The sequence below is a fragment of the Cetorhinus maximus genome, chromosome 14 (genome assembly GCF_964194155.1).
Source record: "Cetorhinus maximus chromosome 14, sCetMax3.hap1.1, whole genome shotgun sequence".
Taxonomy (NCBI): Eukaryota; Metazoa; Chordata; class Chondrichthyes; order Lamniformes; family Cetorhinidae; genus Cetorhinus; species Cetorhinus maximus.
The window spans coordinates 18,220,284-18,238,334 of NC_135892.1; the positions used below are offsets into that span (position 1 = coordinate 18,220,284).

At 42.2% G+C, this 18,051-nt stretch overlaps 1 protein-coding gene across 2 annotated transcripts in view; it reads left to right on the forward strand.

Annotated features, from left to right (window-relative positions):
• rmnd1 (required for meiotic nuclear division 1 homolog) overlaps nt 1–18,051 on the forward strand; it is a 73,379-nt gene that overhangs the window by 3,692 nt on the left and 51,636 nt on the right. For both annotated transcript variants that reach the window (XM_078556610.1, XM_078556611.1), the window contains exons 2-3: nt 1,077–1,182; nt 6,939–7,358. In XM_078556610.1, the coding sequence (XP_078412736.1) occupies nt 6,957–7,358 (402 nt within the window). In that variant the 5' untranslated portion in view covers nt 1,077–1,182; nt 6,939–6,956. The remainder of the gene's footprint in view (nt 1–1,076; nt 1,183–6,938; nt 7,359–18,051) is intronic.

The window sequence follows — 18,051 nt, forward strand, 5'->3', positions numbered from 1 at the left end:
AACCAGTTTATACTTCACCTCTTTTCTATTTTTCTTCAGTTCTGATGAAGAGTCATTCAGACTCGAAACGTTAACTGTATTCCTCTCCGCAGATGCTGTCAGACCTGCTGAGTTTTTCCAGGTATTTTTGTTTTTGTCCTAATTTTAATATGTCCACCATTGGTGGCCATGCCTTCAGCTGCCAAAGCCTTATATTCTGGCATTACCTCCCTAAACCTCTCATCGCTCTACCTCTCTTTTGTCCTTTAGGGCACTTCTTAAAAGCTGCCTCTTTGACCAAACCTTTGGCCATCAACCCTAATATAACCTCATGTGGCTTGGTGTCGTTTTTTGTTTTACAATCCTCTATGTATCTTGGGATGTTTTATTATATTAAGGCATTTCATCAATATAGATTGTTGTTGACCTTTGTTAATAACCTGAATACATCTCTGCTAATCTTTACCATGCCTCTTAATCTAAATTTCCCCTTTTTCCAGCTGCACTCACAATTCATATGCCCCTCCAGAACTAAGCTCAATGCTTCTATATCCGTCATCCCTCTCTCCTCCTGCTTCTGTCACTTGGTCAGTGCTAACTTTCATTTTTCCTCCCTCAGTAACTTTACCCCTCCTTCAATCTAAACCAACATCAGTTCTGATGAAGAGTCATACGGAGTCGAAATGTTAAATGTATTCCTCTCCTAAGGTGCTGTCAGACTTGCTGAGTGTTTCCAGCTATTTTTGTTTCAGAGATAGCGTATTAGCACCCATAGTCTCAGGACTCATTTTAACTATGTGAATGTACTTTGCTTCACAAATCTAATGTTTGAAAGTAATTCTTTTTTAAAAATCTTTTTTGTCTGTAGTCAAAAACTTCCTAAAATAAGATAATATCTGAAATATTAAAATATGACATTTTAAATTTCCTGGGAGCTTCAACCAATAGGACAGAATGCTGTGTCACTTACATGACTGAGGTCCATGTTACTCTAGTCAGTTGATAAGAGATAGATTTAAAATGGGAGCCTAGATTTATCTTGCTGTTGTTATGGTTTTAGGGCCTAACTGTCGATTTTTCCCCCCCCCTTTTGACAGTGACTATTCATTTGTATGTCGATGCTCCCTCCAATGGCCTTGCCAAAAATTGAGGAAACGGACAACCAATAACTTCAATCCTGGGAATTAAGACTATGGTTATCTGGTAGGTCCAGATTGGCATGTTCTGCATTACTATATAAAATTTTATATAGAGTCGTAGAGGTCTACAGCACAGAAAAAGGCCCTTCGGCTCATCGAGTCTGCGCCGGTCAAACAAGTACCAAACTATTCTAATCCCATTTTCCAGCACTAGGCCCATAGCCTTGGGTGCCATGGCATCACAAGCGCACATCCAAATACTTCTTAAATGTTATGAGGGTTTCTGCCTCTACCACCCTTTCAGGCAGTGAGCTCCAGATTCCCACCACCCTCTGGGTGAAAAGATTCTTCCTCACATCTCCTCTAAACCTCCTGCCCTTTACCTTAAATCTATGCCCCCTGGTTATTGATCCCTCCACCAAAGGGAAAAGATCCTTCCTGTCTACCCTATCTATGCCCCTCATAATTTTATACACCTCAATCACGTACCTCCTCAATCTCCTCTGCCCCAGGAAAAATAACCCCAGTCTATCCAATCTCTCCTCATAACTAAAACTCTCCAGCCCAGGCAGCACCCTGGTAAATCTCCTCTGCACTCTATCCATTGCAATCATATCCTCCCTATAATGCGGATTCCAGAACTGCACGCAACACTCTAGCTGCGGCCTAACCAGCATTTTATACAGTTCCAGCATAACCTCCCTGCTTTTATATTCTATGCCTCGGCTAATAAAGGCATGTATCCCACATGCCTTCTTAACCACCTTATCTACCTGTCCTGCTACCTTAAGGGACCGGTGGACATGCACGCCAAGGTCCCTCTGATCCTCAGTACTTCCCAGGGTCCTACCATTCATCGTGTTTTCCCGTGCCTTGTTTGTCCTGCCCAAGTGCATCACCTCACACTTATCTGGATTAAATTCCATTTGCCACTGATCAGTCCATCTGACCAGCCTGTCTATATCCTCCTGTAATCTAAGGCTATCCTTCTCACTACTTACCACCCCACCAATTTTCGTGTCATCCGCTAGTATATTTAGCCAGTTTTAAAGAAAGAAAGTTGACTGAGAGGCCTGAGAGTTCGAAAGCAGCTGAGTCTTTGAGCCAACTTCATTGAGAGTGAAAAAAATAAAGTGTGATGTCACAGGAAACAAGTAAGTGATTGGTTGGTGAGTATTTGTACTAGTAAAGATTTCTAGCAGTAATAAAGCTTATCAAAAGTGGTAGGGTTTATTAATTATTAGTTAATTGAGAAAAAAATTAACACTTAACTATGATGGCAGGGTAGGTGATGCGTTGCGACTGCAAGATGTGGGAACTCCTGGATGTTAGCCTGATCCAGGGCAAATGTGTCTACAGTAACTGTCTGTGGCTGGAGGAATTTTGGCTCAGAGTCATTGAACTGGAGGCCGAGCTGCAGATACTGAGGTGCATCAGGGAGGGGAAAAGTTACCTGGACACTTCATTCCAGAAGGTGGACACACCCTTTAGAATAGGTTCTTTTGATTTGGTCAGGGATAGGAAGGTGTGACCATGAGTGAGGCAGCTCTGGGGACACAGACAGTAGAAGTAGAGGGCCTCTGCCTTTGCAGTTGTCCAACTGGTTCGAGGTGCTTGCAACCTATATGCACAAAAGTGGGACTGCATGGCGCCATGTTACAAAAACCATTCAAGCGGAGGCAGTTAATAGGAATGTAGTGGTAGTAGGGGACATAGGGGATAGTATAGTCGGGGGGTAGAAGTGGTAACGGGACAGTAACGTCAGGGGAATAGACACAGTTCTCTGCAGCTGAGAGCAAGAGACCAGACAATGTGCTGCCCTACCCAGTGTCAGGGTTTGGGACATCTGCTCTGGGCTGGAGAGGAACTTGCAGTGGGAGGGGTAGGATCTCGTGGCCGTGGTCCATATAGTTACCAATGACATAGGTAGAACTAGGATAGTGGTTCTGCTGAGGTAGTATGAACAGCTGGGGGCTAAATTTAAAAGCAAAACCTCAAAGGTAACAATCTCTGGATTATGACTGAGCCACAAGCTAATTGGTATAGGGTAAATCAGATTAGACAGTTAAATGAGTGGCTCAAAAATTGGCGTGGGAGAAATAGGTTTTGATTCATGGGACATTGGCATTTGTACTGGGGAAAGTGGGAGCTTTACCTTTGGGACAGTCTTTACCTGAACCATGTTGGGACCAATGTTCTGGCGAGTCGTGTAGCTAGGGCGGTGGAGAGAGCTTTAAACTAAATAGTGGGGCAAGGGATCAAGTATAGGAGGATGTGATAAATTAAATAAAGAAGGCAAGGGAAGAGAGCAAGGTAGCAATAAGGGAAATGGTGATCAGAGCATGGCAGGAAAGGACAGAGTGAAACAAAACTAAGAGTGCACCAGTAAATAAGTAGGAAAAATACAACTAAAGACTCTGTATCTGAATGCACTTAGCATTTGTAACAAAACAGATGAATTGGCAGTACAAATAGAAATAAATATTTATGATCTGATAGGCATTACAGAGAAATGGCTGCAAGATGACAAAGATGGACCTGAATATTCAAGGGTACGTGACGTTTAGGAAGGACAGGAAGCTAGGAAAAGATAGAGGAGTAGCTTTGTTAATTAAAAATGACATTGGTACAATAGAGAGAGATGACCTTAGTTCTGAAGATCAGGATATAGAATCAGTTTGGGTAGAGGTGAGAAATAGTAAAGGTAAGAAGTCACTTGTGGGGGTTGTTTAAAGGCCCCCTAACAGTGACCACATTGTAGGAGGGGGTATATAGGAAGAAATAACGGGGGCTTGTGGAAAAGATACAGCGATAATCATGGGTGATTTTAATATACATATAGTTTGGACAAATCAGCTTGGCAAAGGTAACCTGGATGATGAGCTCGTAGAGTGTTTTCAGCATAGTTTCTCAGAGCAGCATGTTCTAGAGCCAACCACAGAGCAGACTATACAAGATCTGGTAATGTGCAATGAGACAGGATTAATTAATGTGAAGGCGCCCCTAGGTAGCAATGATCATTACATGATTGAATTTCGCCTTCAGTTCGAGGGAGAGAAGTATGGGTCTAAAACTAGTGTTGACTCAAATAAGGGCAAATATGAGAGCATGAAGACACAGCTGCCTAAAGTGAACTGGGAAATTAGGTTAAGGGATAGGTCAGTAGAGATGCCGTGCCAGACATTTAAGGAGATATTATAGCATGCTGAGAAAAGATACATTCCAGTGAGAAAGAAAGACTAAGGGAGGGATGCACCATCCATGGCTAACTAAGGGAGTGAAAGATTGTATCAAATTGAAAGAAAAAACGTATAATTCACAAAGATGAGTGGCAGGTCAGAATATTGGACAGGGTATAAAGGACAGCAAAGAATGAGTATAAGGAGGGAATAATTAGAATACAAGAGAAAACTAGCTAGAAATATAAAAAGATAGTAAGGGTTTCTACAAGTATTTGAAAAGGAAAAGAATAAGTAAAGTGAGCATTGGTCCTCTAAAGAGTGAATCTGGGAAATTAATAATGGAAAATAAGGAAATCGTGGATGAACTGTACAAATATTTTGCATGTCTTCACTGCAGAGGATACAAATAACATCCCAGAAATAATTGTGAATCAGGAGGTGAAAGGAAGGGTGGAACTAAAAACAATTATAATCACCAGGAAAAGAGCACTGCACTGAGAAAATTATTAGAACAAAAGGCTGACAAATCCCCAGGTCCTGATGGACTTCATCCTAGGTTCTTAATATAAATGGCTGCTGGGATAGTAGCTGCATTGGCTTTAATTTTCCAAAACTCCCTAGGTTCTGGAAAGGTCCAAACGGATTGGAAAATAGTGAATGTGACTCTATATTCAAGATAGGAGGGAGACAGAAAGCAGGAAACTACAGGCTAGTTAGCTCATCGTCTGTCATACGGAAAATGCTGGAATCTATTGTTCAGGAGGTTATAGCGGGGCACTTGGAAAATCTCAACGCAATCAGGCAGAATCAACATGGTTTTATGAACGGGAAATCATGTTTGACTAATTGGAGTTCTTTGAGGAAGTAACAAGCAACGTGGATAAAGGGCAACCTGTGGATGTGCTGTACTTAGATCTCCAGAAGGCATTTGACAGGGTGCCACACAAAAGGTTACTATGCAAAATTAGAGCTCATGGTATAGGGGGTAACGTATTAGGATGGATAAACAATTGGTTAGCTAATAGGGAGCAGAGAGTAGGCATTAATGGGTCATTTTCCGGTTGACAGGATGTGATGAGATGAAGTGCCATAGAGATCAGTGTTGGGGCCTCAACTATTTACAATTAAATCAATGATTTGGTTGATGGGATCGAAGCTATGGTAGCTAAATTTGCTGATGACACAAAGATAGGTAGGAAAGTAAGTGGTGAAGACATAAGGAATTTGCAAAGGATATATATAGGTTAATTGAGTGGGCAAAAATTTGGCAGATGGAGTGTAATGTGGGAAAATGTGAAATTGTGCACTTTGGCAGGAAGAATAGTCAGTCAGCATATTATTTAAATGGAGAGAGACTGCAGACTCTGAGTTAGTATGCAGGTGCAGCAAGTGATTAGGAAAGCAAACGGAATGTTGGCGTTTATTGCAAGGGGAATGGAGTATAAAAGCAGGAATGTTTTGCTACAGTTGTGCATGGAATCGGTGAGATCACATCTGGAGTACTGTGTACAATTTTGGTCTCCTTATTTAAGAAAGGATAAATGCATTAGAAGCAGTTCAGAGAAGGTTCACTCAACTGATACCTGGGATGAGGGGGGGAGAGGTTATCTTATGAGGAAAGGTTGGACAAGTTGGGCCTGTGTCCATTGAAGTTCAGAAGAATGAGAGGTGATCTTATTGAGCGGACCTGACGGGTTGGATGCTGAAAGGACATTGCACCTTGTTAGAAAGACTAGAATTAGGAGACACAGCTTAAAAATAAGGGGTCATGGCATTTGGAACTCCACCTCCACTGCTCTCTGGGGAAGAGCATCAGTAAATATTTTTAAGGCAGTGGTACATAGATTCTTGACTAATAAAGGGTCAGAGGTTATCAGCGTTAGGTGGGAATGTGGAGTTGAGGCCACAATCAGATCAGCCCTGATTTTATTGAATGACAGGGCAGGCTTGAGAGGCTGAATGCCCTACTCCTGTTCCTATTTTGTTTGTTCGCATGTATGTTCCTAATTTCAGTTGTACTGCTGTGAAGAAAAGCATCTTGTTAAACCATACAGGTGCACATTCACCAGCTCATTCACTGTCATGATTATGATGTACTTTAAGAACTGACCTGGTTTACACTGCAGAAATATCTTACACAATGAGAAAGGCTGTTGGCTTTCAGTTTTCATGGGAAAATGGTGAGAATCCTGCAATTTCATAATAACATTTGGATTTAATTCATTTTGACGGCATAAATCAGTGCACTGCGAATAAGGATTGTATTTGTAATACCAAGATTTTACTTTGCATTGCCTGCAAAAAGGTAATTACCCAAATCAAATATTTTTAGATGATATGGTTAGGTAGACAATGATATAATGATACAGAGAAAGGCAGTCAGTTAATAATCCTTTGAGGCCTCATTTAAATATAATACATATGGCGATTACTCAGCATTTCAAAGGAATTTATTGATTTGCATCAGTAACAAATATCTGTTCAATTTGTGACGTCTCCTACTTTGAAGAGGGTTTTACTTTCTAAGCACAGATAAATGATGAGAGCTTATGCGAGGGAAGTGATAAGAAACAGTAACATGGAATTCATTGTGATGATTACAAGCTCTCCAAAAAAATAAATATTTTTCTCCCTTTAGATTGACTGCCCATTAACCATGGCTGTTAGATTGCTCAGAGTCTTGGAACAATCTCCATACCTGATGGAAAGAACTTTCTGTTTGAGATCCCTTCTAGCAAGTATTCAGCAGCCCAGGATTAGGCCCCAAAGCTATTATCAGAGAAATGCTTTTTGCAGCTCATGGAAACGCCAAGATGGAAAATCATCAGTCTATCGGCTGGCACCATGCTATCTAAAATGGAAAGGGACAGTTTGTGTGCAAATTGCACAACACCAATCTCTACACTATATGCAGTCTGCAAACTTAAGGAAACGGTTTTATTCCACTGCAACAAGCAGCACTAAAATGATTCCCCAACAGAAAGCCAAAAGACCTCTTAAAGGGCCTCGGACCAAACAGCCATCAAGGACCAACCAGCCAGCACTTGCAGATCTACAGGTAATCAAAATGTTTTAGGTTGTCTTGTTAACAAACTGCTCTTTAGATTTGATCTATCGTATATCCAAAAAAGTAAAACACTATAACCCAATAGCTGTATTTAATTCATGCCTAACTCAAGAGCAATAAGCTTGATTTCAGATATCAGATAACAACTGAAATGTGCACCATTTGGTGAGTTTACCAGTTCTTGGCTGAGCCACAAGATGGAGCATTTCTCTATAATGGACAGATTTCAATTTGGCGAATGGATAAAGAACTACTGGCCAGCACTGCTTTGCAAGTAGCAGTTGTTATTCAGTTGATGAGTACTCATGCATTAGTGTTTGACTCTTAGTGTAGAGAGGTCCGTAGTCCAGACTGTTTTGCTGTTGTAATTGAAGGAGGAAATGTGATGGCAAGTGACAGGATTTGGGAACCTAAAGGGGGAAGAAATGTGAACAAATCTCAATTATTGTAGCTGCTGTCTCAATTCTCCTGGGAAATGTTTGACAGAGTGCTTCTGAGGATTTCAAACTGACAACATTAGGATGGAAAGCACCTTGGATGTGTTTGACAGTATGTCAGAAGTATAAGACCATTACCATCCATGGCAGTGATGGCGTGCTGTGGTGGGTACAGTACATGTACAAGAGAGGGGTCCAGGTCATAAGAGGCGCTACCCACATCACAGGGTTTGCAGAGGCTCAGCTTCCTTGACCTCTTGAAGACTAGTGCTTCTGCAAGCTGAGGTTGTTGCATCAGGTGGGTAACAGACTTCTTCAGCCTGCTAGAGGAAGACTAGCTTCCTGGTGGCCATGCATTACTAGGGGCTGTGAAATCCACCTCAGCTACCCTCAACCAACCTTAGAACATCAGAAGTAGTAGTAGGTTATTCAGCCCTTTGAACCTGCTCCATTGATCATCTCATGACTAATCATCTACTTCAGCTCCACTTTCAAGTGCTACCCCCATAACCCTTAATTCTCTTAGTACCCAACAATCTACCATTCTCCATCTTGAATATACTGAATGACTGAGCAACCAAAACTCGCTGAGTTAGAGAATTCCAAAGATCCACAATCCTTTGAGTGAAGAAATCTCTCCTCATCTCAGTCCTATGTGACCAACCTCTGATTCTGAGCTTGTAACCCCTTGTTCTAGAATCCTCAGCCACAGAAAACACCCTCCCAGCATCTACCCTGTCAAACAACCCCTTAAGAATTTTATGTTTTATTTAGACCATCTCTCATTCTTCTAAATTATAAGGCTAGGAATATAGGCCTAGTCTGCTCAATCTCGCTATGTAGGGACCTCCTTAGTTACAGCAGCAAGTTTCTTTATTCATTGCTGGGGATAAACAAGACCCTCCTCTTTCTAACTGCAGCCAGCCATAATTCCAGCGAGGCATCTTTAAACCTGGGTGCTGCTCTTGCTCTATGTCCCTCATCCATTTGGAACATCTCCAATTTTAATTTGAGCATTAACCCATTAAATACAGCTAAAATTACGTCATGCAGGCACATATCACATTCATAGCGCAATTTGGAAAATGAAAAACCCAGAAGACAAAATTAATTGGTACAATTGAGTCAAAATTGCAAATTCCAACCTGTTATGTTGACCTCTGGGCTTTCCCCATGCAATTCCACCCACCTGCACTTTCATTTCAATATTGGGACCATGGTTACAACAATACTGGGGAAGATTAGTGTTCTCAGAAATGTTCAATCACAGTTGCTAATTTTTGATTTTGTTTTGTTTATTTGATTTACTTTATTTTTGAACTGTGCAATAAAACAAAAAATCAAATTGTGGGGTGTTTTTTAATGAATATATTTTGACTCCTTATATGGAAACCTTGAATAGGAAAATGTCTAATTTTCTGAGCAGTAAGATTGTACTGTATTGGGTGGGTTGATCAAGGATGGATGAAATAGTGCAGCTGGTGTTCTGAATTGCGGCACAGGTGCAGAAAATGGCCTCTTCTGAGGAGGGAAAAGGCCTAAAGGCTGATCTGCAATGAAGATCTAAGCCTTGTTCAGATGAAAAGGGCTTGTATATCAAGTCCAGAGTACAGAAAAAACGCTTCATTAGACAGATCTCCCCGGAAGCATTTGTTTAGTCACATCTCATTTCCCTCTTGCTTGCTCCCGCAGCTCTGTGTCTCAGTACACAGTACAATTCATTGTGGAATCTCATCTTTCCTTCCCTTTTGAGGTCTATGTTAGCCCAATGAGAGATGCTACGCCAGAATACTTTTCCACTTGTGATATTGATTCTGGGCCATTTGGCATCAATATTACGTAAGTTGTGGGCCTTTAGCCTCCAGTGGAAATTCCAATAAACATATCTTTGGATCATTATAAATAAGTCATTGCTATTGATAATATTAAGATGTATGAGGGTAGTGGTGCTGTATGTACAGAATGATATTCTCCTCTGAGTCACAATGAAATTGCCTACCCTTAGTGAATAGGCCGATTTAACCAATATATGGAATCTGTGAAAGAGCTTTATTTAGATTGATACATTTATACATTGCTGGAGGATAAGTATGTACTTGACCAAATCGCCTGCCAATTGAATGTCAGTTGAGTGATTAGTCCTTTTCTGAGATCTTTTGCATTTACCTTTACATCAGCAGACCTCCTGTGATTTAACTCATGGTGAGCTCCAGCATTACTCTATTATAATGAATGGAGCACTACAGATGTAACACTGTATATTGTACTGTGGTTGATCGCCCTTGCATTGGACTGAGAAACAAATTCCTGTAACTATCCTTTTGCTTTTTTTGTATTGCTGTCTGTCTCTCTCTCTCTCTCTCTCTCTCTCTCTCTCCCACACACACACACACACACATATATTCACATTTTCATTATGTTTCCCTCTAAAGTAAAAAAACACTCTTGGAAATAGTTACGTGAAAAAATGTTCTAAGCTTGTTTCAAACCAAAATGGCAAATCAAAGCCACACATTCTTATAGCCTGAGGAAAGAGACACTTGCAGTTGGACTGAAAATTGCACCGTTGCATGCTAGGAGATTTCCACACACTGCACATGCTCAAACTGGCATACTGAGAATTGTAGGCACATATGTAATTGGTATTCCCTTCAGATGACAGAGTGATGGCTCTGGCAAAAGTATCCATTGCAAGCTCTGAATTTCGAGGGACTGATGTTATGTAAAAATATTAATGAAGGCATGCAAAGACATGCAAGGAAATTTTATAGTTAAGCTTACAATACAAAAATCAGCCTGTATTTATTACAGTAGAAACCTTATTTTGAGTCTTTCATATTTGTATTTCTGAGCAAGAAAAATATTTTGAGCAATTTTGACCCTGATTTTTTAGTCAGGTACTTTTAAAACTAGGGTGTTATGCCAAGTTAACCAATATATACACAATATAATGAAATCCATGGAAGAGCTTCGGTTGAATTAATACATTTGTAAACTACTAGGAGGATAAGTATGTATTTGAGGAATTTAAAGACTACTTAACACCCTGAAAGTTGATGTCCTTCTGAATTCACAAAATCATAAAATCTTACAGCACCGATGGGAGGACATTTGGCCCATCATGCCTGTGTTGGCTCTTTGATAGAGCTATCCAATTAGTTCACTCCCCTTGTCTTTCCCCATAGGCCTGCAATTTTCTCCCCTTCAAGTATTTATCCAATTCCCTTTTGAAAGTTGCTGTTAGATCTGCTTCCGCCACTCTTTCAGGCAGTGCATTCCAGATCATTATAATTCACTGCATTTTTTAAAAAACTCTTCATCTCACCTTCGGCTCTTTTGTCAGTTACTTCAAATTTATGTCTTCTGGTTACCCACCCTTCTGAAAGTGGAACAGGTTCTCCATATTCTCTCTGAAGGTATCATGATTTCAAATGTCTCTATTAAATTTCCCCTAACTTTCTCTGCTCTAAGGAGAACACTCCCTACTTTTTTAGTCTCTCTGCACATCTGAGGTCCCTCATCCCACATTGTAAAAACATATAAAATTTTTGATCCAACTTTTTAATAATGAGATTCATATTTCCCCAACACACTAAAAGACTCTCTTTCTCCAAAAATTGTTCTTTGTAAACGGTTATTTCAGTGAGGATCAACATTTTATAATTTTTGTTGAATCTAAAGCTGAGGAATTTATAGCTTTATGCAAGAATTTTGTTTTGAGGCGTGTACTTAAGGAAATCATTTTACCTGCATGCAGCATGGTAAAGGACTGCAAGTCTATCAAAATGTTCCTTCAATGATATTAAACATATATTCAATTAGAACTTCAGAAAAAGAAGTCAAGTAATAAAAACAGAATTACCTGGAAAATCTCAGCAGGTCTGGCAGCATCGGCGGAGAATAAATCAGTTAACGTTTCGAGCCTTCATGGCCCTTCGGCAGAACTGAAGCATAGTTAGAAGAAGGGAGAAATATAAATTGGTTTAGGGTGGGGGGGGGGGGGGGGGGGGAGAGAGAAACATTGAGGGTGTGGTGATTGTGGAGATGAGAAGATAATCAAAAGATGTCACAGACAAAAGGGTCAAAGAGGTGTTTTGTCTGAGAAAAGTGCTAATTAAGAATGGAGGACAGGATATTCAAAGTACAGCTCTAGTGGGGGTGGGGTGGAAAGGCTAACAAGGTTTTAGTTTTAGATTTAAAAATAATGGAAATAGGTGGGGAAAGAAGAATCTATATAAATTATTGAAAAAAAGCGGGGGGGGGGTGGAGTTTAAGATCTAAAGTTGTTGAATTCAATATTCAGCCCGGAAGGCTGTAAAGTGCCTAGTCGGAAGATGAGGTGCTGTTCTTCCAGTTTGCGTTGGGCTTCACTGGAACAATGCAGCAAGCCAAGGACAGACATGTGGGCAAGAGAACAGGGTGGAGTGTTAAAATGGCAAGCGACAGGGAGGTTTGGGTCTTTCTTGCGGACAGACCGCAGGTGTTCCGCAAAACGGTCGCCCAGTTTGCATTTGGTCTCTCCAATGTAGAGGAGACCGCATTGGGAGCAACGAATGCAGTAGACTAAGTTAGGGGAAATGCAAGTGAAATGCTGCTTCACTTGAAAGGAGTGTTTGGGCCCTTGGACGGTGAGGAGAGAGGAAGTGAAGGGGCAGGTGTTGCATCTTCTGCGTGGGCATGGGGAGGTGCCATAAGTGGGGGTTGAGGAGTAAGGGGTGATGGAGGAGTGGACCAGGGTGTCCCAGAGGGAACGATCCCTACGGAATGCCGTCAGAGGGGGTGAAGGGAAGATGTGTTTGGTGGTGGCATCATGCTGGAGTTGGCGGAAATGGCAGAGGATGATCCTTTGAATGCGGAGGCTGGTGGGGTGATAAGTGAGGACAAGGGGGACCCTATCATGTTTCTGGGAAGGAGGAGAAGGCGTGAGGGAGGATGCGCGGGATATGGGCCGGACACGGTTGAGGGCCCTGTCAACGACCGTGGATGGAAAACCTCGGTTAAGGAAGAAGGAGGACATGTCAGAGGAACTGTTTTTGAAGGTAGCGTCATCAGAACAGATGCGACGGAGGCGAAGGAACTGAGAGAATGGGATGGAGTCTTTACAAGAAGCGGGGTGTGAGGAGCTGTAGTCGAGGTAGCTGTGGGAGTCGGTAGGCTTGTAATGGATATTGGTGGACAGTCTATCATCAGAAATTGAGACAGAGAGGTCAAGGAAGGGAAGAGAAGTGTCAGAGATGGACCATGTGAAGATGATGGAGGGGTGGAGATTGGAAGCAAAATTAATACATTTTTCCAGGTCCCGACAAGAGCATGAAGCAGCACCGAAGTAATCATCGATGTACCGGAGAAAGAGTTGTGGGAGGGGGCCGGAGTAGGACTGGAACAAGGAATGTTCCACATACCCCATAAAGAGACAGGCATAGCTGGGGCCCATGCGGGTACCCATAGCCACACCTTTTATTTGGAGGAAGTGAGAGGAGTTAAAGGAGAAATTGTTCAGTGTGAGAACAAGTTCAGCCAGACGGAGGAGAGTAGTGGTGGATGGGGATTGTTCGGGCCTCTGTTCAAGGAAGAAGCTAAGGGCCCTCAGACCATCCTGGTGGGGGATGGAGGTGTAGAGGGATTGGACATCCATGGTGAAGAGGAAGCGGTTGGGGCCAGGGAACTGGAAATTGTTGATGTGACGTAAGGTGTCAGAGGAATCACGGATGTAGGTGGGAAGGGACTGGACAAGGGGAGAGAGAAGGGAGTCAAGATAACGAGAAATGAGTTCCGTGGGGCAGGAACAGGCTGACACGATCGGTCTGCTAGGACAGTTCTGTTTGTGGATTTTGGGTAGGAGGTAGAAGCGGGCCGTCCGAGGTTGGGCGACTATCAAGTTGGAAGCTGTGGGAGGAAGATCTCCAGAGGAGATGAGGTCAGTGACAGTCCTGGAAACAATGGCTTGATGTTCTGTGGTGGGATCATGGTCCAGGGAGAGGTAGGAGGAAATGTCTGCGAGTTGACGCTCAGCCTCCGCGAGGTAGAGGTCAATGCGCCAGACAACAACAGTACCACCCTTGTCAGCGGGTTTGATGACAATGTTGGGGTTGGACCTGAGAGAACGGAGTGCAGTGAGTTCAGAGAGAGACAGATTAGAATGGGTGAGAGGAGCAGAGAAATTGAGACGGCTAATGTCACGCCGACAGTTCTCAATGAAAAGATCAAGAGAAGGTAAGAATCCAGAGGGAGGGGTCCAAGTGGAGGGAGAATATTGGAGGTGGGTAAAAGGATCCGTTGAACGGGGAGAGGACTCCTGCCCAAAGAAGTGAGCACGGTGACGAAGACGGCGGAAGAAGAGTTCAGCATCATGCCGAGCCCGAAATTCATTGAGATGAGGGCGTAAGGAATGAAACTATTCCGGGCTGAATATTGAATTCAACAACTTTAGATCTTAAACTCCCCCTCCCCCCATCCCCACCCCGTTTCTTACCCCCCCCCCAGCTTTTTTTTCAATAATTTATATAGATTCTTCTTTCCCCACCTATTTCCATTATTTTTAAATCTAAAACTAAAACCTTGTTAGCCTTTCCACCCCACCCCCACTAGAGCTGTACTTTGAATATCCTGTCCTCCATTCTTAATTAGCACTTTTCTCAGACAAAACACCTCTTTGACCCTTCTGTCTGTGACATCTTTTGATTATCTGCTCATCACCACACCCTCAATGTCTCTCTCTCTCCCCCCCCCCCCCCCAAACCTTAAACCAATATATATTTCTCCCTTCTTCTAACTATGCTTCAATTCTGCCGAAGGGCCATGAAGGCTCGAAACGTTAACTGATTTCTTCTCCGCCGATGCTGCCAGACCTGCTGAGTTTTTCCAGGTAATTCTGTTTTTGTTTTGGATTTCCAGCATCCGCAGTAGCTTTTAGCTCTTTGTTTTTATCAAGTAATAAAGTAGTTCTTCCATTTTACCTGGATTCCTTTCTGTCCACCAACCAAGAGGGTTCAACATAAAATTGAAATTTAAGAAGTCTCGGTGCCTAATGAGGCACTAAATTAGTGATGCCACTCTCAATGATCAGAGGGTGATGTGATGTCAGAAAAATTGAGAGGGGTGCAGTTGAAGATGTTGGAGCTAAAGCACGTTGTTGAGCTAATGCACCTGGGGTGGGTGTGGGGGATGTTGGGTGGGGTGGGGAAGGAAGTTTGTGCCAGCAAGTACCAGATGGTAATATTGGGTGCAAAAGGTTAAAAATGATTTATTCCCATTAATGTGAATGCAAAAAATGCTATCACTCAATTATAGCTTTCAGATATAGAATTATTGAAAAGATCATATAAGGACCAGTGAATGTTATTAGTACAGCTTGATACACATACTCGTAGAAATCTCTCTTGAATTGTTTTATTAACTTAATTCACTCTGTTTATATGTGGAAATTCAAAGGCAGAATTAAATTCTTTTTATTCATTCACGGGATGTGGGCATCGTTGGAAAGCCAGCATTTATTGCCCTTTCCTAATTGCCCTTGGGAAGGTAGTGGTGAGCTGCTTTCTTGAACCGTTGCAGTCCTTGTGGTGTAGGTACACAGACAGTGCTGATAGGGAGGGCATTCCAGGATTTTGATCCAATGACTGTGAAGGAACAGTGATATATTTCTAAGGTAAGTTCGTTTGGGAGTTAGAGGGGAACATGCAGGTGATTGCGTTCCCATGTGCCTGCTATCCTTGTTATTCTAGATGACAAAGGTTGCAAGTTTGGAAGATGCTGTTGGTGAGTTGCTGCAGTGTGTTTTGTAGATACATACAAACATACGAATTAGGAGCAGGAGTAGGCCACTCAGCCCCTTGAGCCTGCTCTGCCATTCAATAAGATCATGGATGATCTGATTGTAACCTCAAACCCACGTTCCTGCCTACCCCTGATAACCTTTCACTCCCTTGTTAATCAAGAATCTACCTAGCTCTGCCTTAAAAGCATTCAAAGACTCTGCTTCCACTGCCTTTTGAGGAAGAGTGTTATACACTGCTACCATGTTGGACCAGTGAGTGAATGTTTAAGGTGGTGAATGGAGTGTCAGTTAAGCAACTGCTTTATCCTTGATGGTGTCAAGCTTTTTGAGTGTTATTGGAACTGCTCTCAATCTAGGGAAGTGCATGCCATCACACTCCTGACTTGTTCCTTGTAGATAATAGGCTTTGGATAGTCAGTAGGTGAGTTACTCGCTGCAGAAAAACCAGCCTCAGATATGTTTTTGTGGCCACAATAATTATGTGGCTGGTCCAGTTAAGTTTCTGGCCAATGGTGATTCCCAGGATGTTAATGTGGTGGATTCAGTGATGCCAATATCTTTGATTGTCAAGAGTGTTAATTGTTTATTGAATTGGCAGGGATTAACTGGGATTCACTTTGATGCTATGTATTAGAGCAGATCGAAACTGTGGTGTTGGGTTTGGAGGTGCTTGTTTCTAATGTGTGTCTCTGAAAAAAACACAAGTGTGTAAAGGGTGGGTTCCAGTTCTATTCTTCATTACCTGGCTATCTGAATTAGAAGTGGAGGTGGTTTAATTCTCTGTTGTTGGAGATGGTCATTGCTTGGGACCTTTGTGGCATGAATCTTGTGTTTGCCACTTATCAGCCCAAGTCTGAATGTTGTTCAGATCTTATTGCAAGGAGGAATGGACTATCTCATTATTTGAGAAGTTGCAAATGTAACTGAACACTGCAATCATCAACGAGCACCCCCACTTCTGACCTTATAATGGAAGAAACATCACTGATGAGGCAGCTGAAAATGGTTGGGCCTAGGGGCACTGCCCCGTCGGACTCATGCAGTGATGACTTAGGGATGAGACGATTGGCCTCCAACAATCACAACCATATTCCTTTGTGCTAGGTATGACTACAGCCAGTAGAGAGTTTTCCCCCTGATTACCATTGAATTAATTTTGCTAGGGCTTCTTAATATCACGCTATCAAATGCTACCTTCATATCAAGGGCTTTCACTCTTATTTTAATTCTTGAGTTCAGCTCTTTTGTCCATGTTTGGACCAAGCTTGTAAAGGGGTATGGAACAGAGTGGTCCTGGTGGAATCCAAGCTGGCCATCGTGAATAGACTATTGCTGAATGAATGTTGCTTGATAGCACTGTTGATGACACCTGCCATCACCTTACTGATGATTGAGAGTAGACTGATGGGATGGTAATTGGTTGGATTGGAGGATTTGCCCTGCTTTTTATGGACATGACACTGGGCAGTTTTCCACATTGTTGGGTAGTTTCCAAATTTGTAGCCGTACTTGAACAGGGGTGTGGCTAGTATTGGAGCACAAGCATTCAGCACTTCAGCCAGGTTTGCTGTCCGGGACCATGGTCTTTTCCTTGTCCATGTGCTCGGCTGTTTCTTGATATCATGTGGAGTGATTCTAATTGGCTGAAGACTGACATATGCAATGCTGGAGATCTCAGGAGGAGTTTGGCATGGATCATTCTCTTGACACTACTGGCTGAATGTGATTCAGCCCTGTTTTTTGCAGTGACATGCTGGGCTGCGCCCTCATTGAGATTAAGGATGTTCATGAAGCCACCTGCTCTCATTAGTTGTTTAATTGTCCACCACCATTCACGACTGGATGTGGATTGCAGGTTTGATCTGCTGATTATGGGTTCACTTAACTCTATCTATGGCATGCTGCTTCCACTATTTGGCATTAGTGGCTAAACCGCTTACTGTATGTAACAGATCATGAGAGTGTCTTGCCTTTAGGCTCTCGATCAAAACTTCAAGCATAGTGTTGTGGGCTTGTTGCAGGTTTTATTTCACCATATTGCTACAGTTGATGGTATAACTTTTTTTTTAAATGCCTGAGCTCCACAATACATAGTGGCATTTTCAATTCCTACACTAGCCACCAATTGTTATTTTGCTCTGGAAGTTAAAAAGGAGCATTGGATCATGGTCATTCTTGTGTTTTTGACTTGAGACCACTTAGAAGTGGGTGGAGAAAACCAAAACTCACATAGCGAATGGCAAATTTGCCCCAATTAGTTTAGACTGAATTAAATCCAAATTTAAAAAGTAAAAGCCTATTGTCATCTCCCCTACCTTGCCACCATTTTAGTCCAATACACTGTACTGCACACTTTTATTTTGACCAAAGGGACAGACAAACCCAGCATTCCAGATCTCTGACAAGGTATCTGCCAGGTGCCTTTTGAAGATCATGTGCAGAGGAATGGCATTAGTTGAATCTCCTTAAT